The following is an 11,371-nucleotide window of genomic DNA, read 5'->3' on the forward strand; positions in this document are numbered from 1 at the left end:
TTTCTGCCTGCTTCTTGGATTATTTGTACATGTGTGGGCAAATATCTATGAATATAAGTGCACACAGTCTTCACAGAGTCCCTCTCCACCAACCCTGAAGTTGGAAAAGAAGGTAAGTTCTCACCATATGAAATTTTGGTTCTACCTATGGGTGGCAAAATTACTCAACTCTTTCCCACTATAAAGGTCAGCACCTCAGTTTCCAATCAGACCTTTCTACCTTTCTCCTGATTTAAAAAAAAAAAACAAAGAATCAGAATCTTCCTATAAACAAAGCTCCATCATTTTCAGGTCTGTTCTTCAGACTTTTCTAGAGTGATGCTGCAAAGATATCTTTTGCTCTTTACATGAATTTGTTTATTTCCTCACATTTGAATCCTGCTGCTTTGAATTGTACAGAGTTTTGCCTTCAATGGCACCATTGCTTGCTTAAGAAATTAACCAATTTACTAAATAATTGAGGTCCTAAACAATAACAAAATGATTTCTTTAAAGCGTGGCATCTGACAGTATAATTGTATATGAGATATTTGATTTCCCTTGTCATGAAGGATTTCACTTTGAAGTTATATTTTCTCTATTAAAATGTTTTTCATATAGTTTTCTTTTTTATTAGGAAAGCTTATAGACTCTGCATCACTTTTGGATAAAGATGCTGAAAAGAACCAATTTTTTAGACTAAATTAAAACTGAATTAAACTTCATTATCTCTAAACAGTGAAGAAATTAAGAATTAAAGATAGCATTCATCAACAGGATGAATACTTAAAAAACAAAAAAATAACCCTAAAACTTGACATTAGGTTCCCTGTAATCAGTTCGTGCTACCACTAATTGCATATGAGCAAGAATGATCTAATCAAAGGGGATAACCTGTTCCTGTGAGAAGATTGTCATTTCTGTCGTCATAAAGTATGTAGAGAAGATTGTAGAGGTCCTAGAACAGCAGCAGTTGCATTCTCTCTTCGATATAAAGGAGCCATATTGTACACCATCACATCTACAGGTTCCACTGGTTGTTTATACTGTAATTCTATGTACAGCTTTTGAATCTTCTTTGTCCCTGTAGCTTTGTACCAATTCTGTCTTGAAATCTAGGTGTTTATGATGTTTTAACAGGCAGGTTGCTGTTAACAGGCAACTAATGCTTTTTCTTGGAGAAAGAAGATTTCCCTGTTCTTCAAGTCTTGCCAAACCAGTGGTGCAGTTTTTAATGCCTTTTCATCCAAAGCTGCAAGGAAATCAGCTACCATTTCTGTTTCTGCACTAGTAAGATATCTGGGCTTACCTAAAAACAAACAAACGGGGTGGGAGGCAAAGCAGTGCATATTTGGGAAAATTTAACATCTTTGGCCAAAGTTATAAAAAGTCCATGCACCATTCATTTTATCTCTTTGGGGAGGTGTGGACACTGTTCCAGTCTACCCTGTCATTGGACAGTGGGAAGAGAAAGTGCACAGTACTAGAAAGGTAGATCTAAGTCCCTTTCTTACTAATAAGAACACTGATAAACAACACTTACTAATAAAAAACATGTACGTGGTTTTAAGTACCTGCACTCACTGACTTCAGAGGGAGCTGCAAGTGCTCAGCACTTCTGATGATCAGGTCCAAAACGTTTCCTTACTTCCTTCTCCTGTTATGGAAAACATCTGTATTTGAATAAGAGGGTTATCAAGTTATGTACACTGAAACTTGTCTGATCATCCAATGGACAAATGAGAATTTTTGCCTATTAGATATAGGTCCAAATTCATTTTCAATGTAACTCCATTTACTTCAAAGGGATACAGTTGGTGCATTGCCTTTAAATAAGGATCAAATTAAATGGCAGTGCAAATCTTGGGGAGACTTTAACCTGGTCCTTTAAGTGAAGAGACTGCCCATTACAAATGGTCATTAGAGCAAATTTCATTGATACGCGTCATACTTGATTAGCAAATCAGGTCAAGTATAATTTCCCTCTCCTTCCTGAGGGACAAAAATATTATTGTCATATCCTCCTGAGTAATCGGACTACTTTCTTTCCTGATCATTCTTTAGTGTAGAGAGAAACTTTTCAACAGCAAGAATTTCATTCACATTATTCTGACCTCTGAAGAACATTTTAATTCTTTTAAATTCTACTGTGTGTTTCAGAACACCTTTGACTCATCATTTTCTGTCAAGTTCTTGGTGCAGAGAGAACCAATTGCCTCTGCGGTAGGTACCATACATGTTTGGTCACTTACATTTTGGATTTTTGTAGCGGAAACTTTGTGGGTCAACTTATTAGTAATTTTGGCAACTTTCTGGCCTCTTTAAGGAATCAAGAAATCTCTACTTCATGTTCTTCTCTCTTTAGATTATTCCAGATTGAGATGTATGTATTGTTCGAGTTTTGAATTGGCAGATTCAATTCCTTTACATTTGCTTTACTAAAAAATTTATTTTTTGTGGCCCTGTCTCTAAGCAGGAAGGTTCTAACAATTGCCTCTGTGTCTTCAGTTGAACTTTGAGAGAGAAGATTTTAGTTTCATTATCAGACTTTCCTAAGGTAATATCAGATTTTAAATGAACCAGTTGATCTATCATAATCAATCTACATTTCTTTAGAGACAGTTTTCATTCTTTGTCAGGCAAAACATTGACTCTTACCTTGGACTAATGATGCTATTTTACAACTCAAAAGCATTATTTGTCATATTTTATTGGCTAGGGAAAGACACAATGCATCCAAATACTACAGTTTCCAGGTGGATCAAGGCCTATGCAAGAATACTTCGAACAACAGGATCTTGAGTCTCTCCATACTGCATGAAGCTTTATTCTGCTGGGAGTTGTAAGCAATTCTCAGATGGAATGTAACTTTTGGAAAATTAAAGAGTAGCAACTGAGTCAAACGTACATATTTTTCCTACCCGCCATAAACTTGTATTAACTTCTGCAGAAAATGCACTTTCAGTCATAGGATCTGTCAGATACTATAGTCATTTTAAGGTAAGGGACTATTGCCTGCTTCTATTGTCAATTACATTTCTATATGGTGAGGACTGAACTTCTTTTCCGACTCCTAGATTGGTGAAGAGGGGAGGTATGAAAAAGAATGATTACTTACTAGTAATGGTGTTTTCCATAGTCCTCCTCTTCACCAACACACTTTCTCCTGCCTACCCTGAATCTCTTTCCTCTTTGTTTTGTTGTGTTGCAATTAACCCATGCACTGGGGGTAAATGAGGTGCTGACCTCACGGGGAAGAGTTGAGTCTTTTTACCTCCTGTTTCCTGTAGGTGCAGCCCAAACCCCATATGGTGAGACGTTACCTTCTTTTCCAGCTCCTGCACTGGTGGAGAGGAGGACTATGAAAAATGTCACTGCAGGTAGGAAATAAAGTATACGCTGAACTTTATATATGTATAAACAGTTAGGTACTGTAGTAAATATAACCACACTCAGAAGTTAACCCTGCCTTTAGATGTGTTGTCTTGTGTATGCTCACCCATACCTATCAAAGAATAAGATCAGTGGCTTTGAATATAATGTCGTTGTATAATTCTAAAACTAATTGTTGTAAAATTGTAAAAATTGTTGTTTTTCATTCAGTTATACCAGAGTAAATCCATCGACTCTAGGTTTTACTCCAGAATAACCAAATGCAGTTTTGCTCCATGTGTTAGATGATCAGTATCAGCTAGTATCAACAGCATGTCATTTGTTACAGCTTGTTTTATCTATCCCATTGCTAGATCATCTACTCAGGCATTATTGATGTTAAACAAAACAACCACATTAACTTCAGCTCTAATCAGAAGATAAAGAAATCTACTGGGGGGAAAACCCTTTAAATTGTTGGGGGAAAGCTATCATTTTCAGACTTTAAAGCCAGCATCAGCTACCAAGTGAGAGCTGAAAATTTAATGACTTGATAGTTTCATTTAAAGTTGACACAATACTATCCCCCTCCCCAGTCCTTCCTTTGCTAAGTAAACATGCACGTGAGTGAATAAAGGCTAACACTAGTGACTGTATGTTTAATCAGACCAAATAACTTCTAGACAGATTTCAGCACGACACCGAGTAAGGGAGTCTTAAGCCTTAGTGTCACAATCATCAGCTGTCTAAAAATCAAAAGCTACGTGTGCTAAAAACACTTCAGCAAAAAATCTCGAGACTCCTAACACTTGCAGGTGTGCACATTGGGTTGCATCGGATTTCATATCTGCCTGTGTGCCTTCTGTCTGGGCTGCTGTTAATGTAAGTTAGTTCTCACTGGTGAAACGCTGTTTGCATGCTGTTCCTCTCCGATCAGGTTTAATGTCATTTAGGGCTTGTTTCTTGTGTAACAAGGCTGGAATTTCTTGTTTCAGTTCCTGTTTGCAGTGTGTGTTAGCTCAGCCTCTTACTCCTTTGCCAAGCTGGCAGAGCATGGGGGTTGACTTCCTGTGCAGATGATGTAAAAGTGATTCTGTGATTCTTCCTCTGCAGCCATTGGGAGATAAAAGCCAGGACAGTGGGGATTGTAAAGAGGGAGCCAAATTATATGTATAATATTAAAGTGAGTGCATTTGTGGTTTTGCTGTTCTCCAGGGTTTTTTACAAGTAGAAAAACATGAATTAGCATTTTACATTTCCATATATTGACTGGCAAAATAGCCTCCTCTCAATTAAGACCTATAGCTTTTTGGGATATATGCAACAATTTTATAAAATATTTACAGCAAGATTTGCATTTTACACAGTATTACAATTTTTCTTGTGTTTTAGCAGAAAGGGCTGAGGCCTAAGAGAGGAAATGCATTCCATGTATCAAGAAGAGAACTAAAACTGGATTGCTAGCATTCAGCAGTAGAAATGTCCAGGGTTGATTATTTTTTCCAGTAATTTCTAAGGTTGATTTTGCCAACCAGCTATTTGTTATATCCTCTTTAAGGACCATGTTCCCTATGCAGATCTATTATTTTCCCTTTAAAGCTGGCTTTGGAAGAGACTGTTTTTAGCTTTGTGTTAGACAGATAAGTAGAACATTCACTTCCCCCCCCCTCCATGTAAATGCGTGCTGTAAAGAACATAGCTATTTCCTGGATAATTTGCAGTTGTATATTTTATGTTAATTTCACCGAAAATATTGCACCCCTGCCAGGTTTAGTAGAGGCTCACTGTGATATGAATAATTTCTAGCGAATCATTTTTTTTCTTCATTTAAGATTTGGCACCTTTTTAAGATTTTAATAATAGCAACAAGGAGGAAGATTCAGAACAAGTGAAACGTTAGAGCCAAAGAAACTCACGTTGAGCGCTAATGTAAAATAGCAAGAATAATTACATGGAAAACAGTTTCCACAGATGTTTTTCCTTGTAATGTAATAACTATTTACTAAACTGTTTATTTTAGGCCCTTGGTTTACAATAAAATATTTATACATGCTCTGCTGTAATAAAAAAATATTGACAAAATACTATAGAGATTTTTTAAAAAGACAATTAGTATTTCTCTGTCTAGAAAGTGAACACAACAAAAGTTGTATGTGCCATTTTTCGTGTACAGTATTTTGAGAGGTTTGGTAAAATAACTGTCACTAGCTGGAGTACTCACCTTGAACTAACAGATAAGAAATTGGTGTGTATAAAAATTAAGCCACAACATATTGCAGAATACGAAGGCTAGCACTCTAAGGACTGAGGAGAAGTATGTCCCTTCCTTTTAATAGAAAAACATAATCTTGCCCTTGGAGTGTTAAATAATAAAGCTACCTCCCATAAAAGTAACATCTGTCTATATTACGAACAAAATTAAAGTTTAAGATGATAAACCATAAATATTTTATAATCTTTGTATATAAATGCATATATGTATTAATACTCTAATACAATAAAGAATATTGGAATATTTAGACGTATTGCTTCATCTTGTCTGCACCAGATTTATAACATGATTAATTCAAAAGGTTATTAGCATACATTTACCCTGTGTATACATTTATGTACAGTGAATATATATTTATGCATGATAATATTAAAAAGCACTACAGAACCTAATAGGCTTGTATACATAAATATATAGCATAAATGAATCATGTTTTCAAACTTCCATGATCTTGCCTATTAAAACCTTTAACATGTTAGTATTTCTTAATGTGTAATATCTTGCCTCCCTATTTCACCTTGAAGAAAAACGTTTTTTTCTTAGAAATGCTTTCCCATCCTTTAATTATCTAAAGCATATCATAAGATCAGTGGTCCATTGTATATAGAAAAGTAACTTTTTGTGGGGGAGGTGAGGAGGGCAAAAAACAAGTCCAGAACATCACCATCTCTTTGTGGAGTGAAGATGGGCCCCAGACATCAGTTTAGATCTAAACAGCACCAAACTTTGGAGAGAAATGGAATCCAAACTCAGAGTCAGATTTTGTGGTTGACTTTTAAAACAAACTTGGACACCACAATTTGGGGAACAGGAAGGATTCAAAATCTGGAACTCACTCCAAATTTGGCAGCTCATTCTCCATTTTCAAGTAGATCATTCCCTTACATTTCTGTCTTAGTATATGGGTGAACTTTAGAATTGGAGAAGAAGCTATATGGCTTGCAGAAGCCTTGTAAAATCATCTTGAACTTTAAAATATACTTGCTAGCCCTTTATCTTGGCCATTGTTGTTTATGAAAAAAATAAAGATACTTTATTGTCCTATTTAAAAATTATTCATTCTGGGTGAATGAGCAAGCAGAATTTTGTCAGGTTGTGTTACAGAGTGCACAAAAATAAATAGTGTAGAGCAGAAAACTGCAAGCTTGAGAACCAAAACTGAACAAAAGAGGGAGCTAAGAAATCTAAAATGCTCAGTTTTAAGACAGGATAATCATGGTTAACAGATGTCTCCAAATTCTCTGTTTTGTTATAGACATTTTTTTCCATGGCTGTTTTATACACACACACCCCTATATTTAAGGGGTGTGTGTACCAGCATATTGTGCCATTCATCCTATATATGAAGACATCTCTCGTTCTCCCACGTCCCTTCTCCCAAATATCTGCACTGTGGAATTTAATCAGAACTGCTTTGTAATAAGTGCATACTTACGATTTCTTAATAAGGTTATTTTTATCAGAGGAAAATAAATAATGCAATTGGCTAATCAGTGCAGTATTTTTAGTAGAGTAGAACAAAGTTTAGTTCTTGGCTATTAGCCTTTTGGTACCTTCCTGCTCAAGAAACGTTGATACACTGAGGAATGTTGCCACGTTATGCAATTTTTTAAAAAATGCAACTCCTTTTGAGTCTTCAGGCAGCAGTAGGGTACAAAGTTAGTGTTAAAGCAAACAAAGGAATTTGAGCTTAGAAATCAGAATTACTGTGCACATACCAATTTTTTTCCCAAGGACTCTGTTATTGTGTAAACTGATGATTTTGTTTTTAAATTATATTCTGAAAGGTGTTGACACCCAGAATTGTCTAGGAAGTACTTTAATACCTATGTAATATTAGTTTGCTAGTTCAAGAAGTGGAGTGGTTACAAGTGTGGCAGTTTTGGTTGGAGTTCACGATTGACCCCTTGTTGATTTCTGAGGTGCTGGAGGTATTAGTAAATTATTACATGTTTCCTAATTTGTAAATTTAGTTTAAATTAAAGTAAATTAGCCAATTCTCTTCCCCAGTATCTTTGTAAAGGCCATTTACTGTTTATCGCAGTAGAAGTCATTATCCTTGTCAGTGATTTTGGAAATGGAATACATCTGATTCAGCTGCACGGGTGTGAATCACCTATGTAATTGAGGGCAAAATTGGACCTTCTCTCTTTCTCTGAGATATCAACTTGCAATCTAAGGACTTGTCTACATGGGGAGTTATTCCTAATTACCTGTTCCTGAATAATTCCATGTGTGGACACACTTGTTATAGAATAAGTTCCTTGTTCTGAATTAGTTTAATCCATTTATAAAGGATTAAACTAATTCAGAATAAGGCACTCTTCTTCTGGACTAAGAGCATCCACACATGGAGTTAATCAGGAATAGGTAACTCACTTTAAATTCACTGTCTATTTTGGTCCAGATTCATTCCATGTGACAAGCCCTGAAATGTTATATTAAGGTATCTGTAGCTTCCTCTTAGGTACAGGTTAAAATTCTTCTCAGTAGATCTTGACTGGTATTTTGCACTCTCTCAGTGCATAGATCTCTCATTAACCTGAGTGGGAGTTTTGTGTTCGTACATAAAGCAGAAACGTGGGAGGTGAGATCCACCATGCAGCACCGAGTGGATATTAGGAACTTGCCACTTAAATCAGACAACATTATCGATGTGCAGTGTGGAAAAATTGCACATAAGGGGTTGGATAAAGGAATATTGCAGGAAAACCCGTCTAAAAGAGGACTTTGTGGAAAGAATAGATTTTTCTGAAGGACGCGTGGCGTGCGTTATAATGGAGACATTCTCATATAAAATTCACCTAGTATCCTTACCATACTTATGAACATAATGAATAAACTGGCAAACGGCATTATTTTAATAAACTGTTGGCTGTTAGCTCCTCTTACATTTTATCAGAAAATGAGTTCAGAGGAGTGGATTTTGCCGAAGAAGCGATCTCCAGTTTTCTCTTGGAACTATACTTCTAGAATTTGTAAAGGTTTATGTCTTTAACAACTCACATTTTCATTTTAGTTTTTCATTTGCTGCTGTGGATTTGTATTCATTTTGCAGCATTCACTGAAATTGATCCAGCCCTTTTATATAATTTGCCAGCATGAAATATTACTTCAAAGATAAGCTTTGTTATTAAATGCTTAATTTTGAACACTTGTCTTATTTGGTACGAATGATCTTTGAGAACTAGGTAAAGAGAAGTGTACTACCGTGGTTTTAAAGCGTCTGTAACTGGAAGAGCCCAAGTTAGTTTACAAAGGTTGGCCTCTCCTCATTTTGCTATCGCAGCAGCTGGACGTCATTAAGCGCTAGCGTTAATTATTGGGAGACTGTTTGTTCCGTATGTGTGCAGAAACACTTGGGGTAACGCACAAAAAAAGGTCACCTTGAAATGGAAGCTTATAGGAAAAAAGTAAAAAGGACCAGGACTGCCACTGATTTCAAAACATTTCTTACTCCAAGCTGATTTCTGAAAATGAGGAGAGAACACTGCAGCGTGGCCATAAGGAATTTTTTTAACTGCTTGGTATTTGTTTGATGGGGCTGAGGAGGGTGCTAGACTAATGTGCCCTGGATTAATGCAAGTGAAAGACATTAATGTTGTGTTTTCTGTAATTTGTGTGTGTGAATATTCCCTTTTTATCCTCTAGAGCTTTCAGGCCATGTACTGTATGGTTCGAGGAGGAGTTATTAATAACTGCATAAACTGTAAATAGATTCTGTAGAGAAAGCCTGTTAGGGGAAAACTGTTTAGGGGGATGAATGTCACAAAGAACAGCATGAAACACGTGGCAGCTTAAAACAAGTATTCCTTGGAACTGTTGTCTCTCAGAGCTGGTGACATTCAGGCAAAGTGGGCTAAATTCAGCTCTGACGAAAGCAGGTGTAATTATATCCAGCCCGGTGTGCTTTCACCCACTTGCATCAAAGCTCAGTTTAGTCCTGTATACCTGGATAATTGTTAAACAAAAATAAGGTGGGGAGCACCGAGGGAAAGGGAACGTGAGATTGGAGGAGAATTAGGTTATTACATTTCCTCCTTAATTCTTCATCAGGGCTGCTGCCTGTATTTTCTACAGAAAAATCAATGCATTCTGATTCTGTAATTTCCCATGGTGCCTCACTCAGAGCACAGTGTGCCATGGGAGGTGACATATCCGGTCATGGCAGCTTGAACTATTTTTCCAGTGAAAGAATTCATTGGAATTTCACAACCTTTGCATGCTTTTGTGAAAACACTCATTTGTGTTTGCGCCAACCCGCTAATGGCGGATGCCGGGGTTTGTGAATCCCACCTACATTCGGTGCTCGTTATGGCATGGAATGTGCCGTTAATAATGCATCTGTGAAACTCAGCTGTGAGGGAGCCAAGTAATTATCCCACCGTAGCGTTCTCTGCTTCAGTGTCATCACAACTGGGGCTTCATTAAAAGTCCTAACAGTAGAGATGTTGTGTGGTGCAGCCTGTATATATATTTTTTCATTTAAATTATCAGCAATGCCATGGCTCAGAGGTAATTTGACTTTTTGAAACCGTAGAGCCCCTGTGAATTTCCTTCCTCCTCTCCCTCTCGCTGCCGCACCAGCTGATCAGCCCCAGAAGAACAAAAGGTTTATCTGAAGCTATGAAGCATATATTCACCAGCTTCTGGCGTAGAGATAAAAAAAAATCAAAGTACTCCATTGAACATGTTAATACTGAGCAAAATGCACACAGCCAGACACTAAACCTTTACAGGGATTTAGGCATTTGAAAAGTGATACTCTGATCAGGTCTAGAGTTAGTTTCCTTAGCACAGAGTAAGCAGTATCGTAAAATAATATTGGTTTTTTAAATCAATGGAAAGCCTAACGTTTCCCCCCTCCCCTTTTGTTTTATTGCTTTGTCTGGTTTCTGTCAGGCAGGTAGTCACAAACTCTTGGGTAAAGGGGAGGTATTTTACTTTTCTGATACCGCATTCCTCCAGTAGAATATACAGTATGAACCTCCTGAATAAAAATAAATACAAGATAGCAGAATACAAGAAATACAAGAAAGGATTGGTGGCTTCTTACAGCTCTCTAAGAGAGTTGGGACCGTTTTAAAAATGATTAGTCTGGTTACTTTCTTCTTTCTCTTCTACCAGCTTTCTTTCCCTAGTTGCTCTCCTCTTGTTTTGTCATCTTCATCTTTTTCTTTGCGAGAGTCCAGTGCTTTTACAGTAGCCTGGGATTCTTGTCAGTGGGAATCAGGATCAGGCCTTTAGTATGCTACAGATAAACCTATTCTGAGTTGTCTCTGGCATAAATCTACCAGCTTGGTGAACTTTGGAGATCCTGACCTGTGTTTCCGTCCTACCTGACTACAACAGCAAACCCAATGCTGTTTTGTTCAAAGGTTGATTAAACAAAGAAATAAAGAAAGTGTTAGTTTTATCTTCTAATCTGCAGAACTCTGGTCTAGATGTTGCAGTCTTACGAATGGCCACGCTGGGTCAGACCAATATCCTGTTCTCTGATACTGGCCAGTGCCAGATGCTTCATAGGGTATGAACAGATCAGGGCAATTATCAAGTGAGTCATCCCCTGTCATCAATTCCCAGCTTCTGGCAGTTAGAAGTTTAGGGGTTGCATCTCTGACCATGGGGTTGCGTCCCTGACCATCTTGGCTAATAGCCATTGGTGGATGTATCCTCCGTGAACGTATCTAATTCTGGTTTGAACCCAGTTATATTTTTGGCCTTCACAACAACCCCAGCAACAGGTTC

General features: G+C 37.2%; 1 protein-coding gene across 11 annotated transcripts in view; it reads left to right on the top strand.

The window, feature by feature from the left end:
- Positions 1–11,371, top strand: part of ZNF423 (zinc finger protein 423) — a 324,425-nt gene that overhangs the window by 228,360 nt on the left and 84,694 nt on the right. For 6 of the 11 annotated variants that reach the window (XM_084644429.1, XM_084644433.1, XM_084644432.1 and 3 more), the window contains one exon: positions 3,270–3,359. The exons of the other annotated variants lie outside the window; for them this stretch is intronic. In XM_084644429.1, the coding sequence (XP_084500555.1) occupies positions 3,270–3,359 (90 nt within the window). The remainder of the gene's footprint in view (positions 1–3,269; positions 3,360–11,371) is intronic. 11 annotated transcript variants of the gene reach the window in all.

Source organism: Lepidochelys olivacea (assembly GCF_965140295.1).
Source record: "Lepidochelys olivacea isolate rLepOli2 genome assembly, chromosome: 12".
Taxonomy (NCBI): Eukaryota; Metazoa; Chordata; order Testudines; family Cheloniidae; genus Lepidochelys; species Lepidochelys olivacea.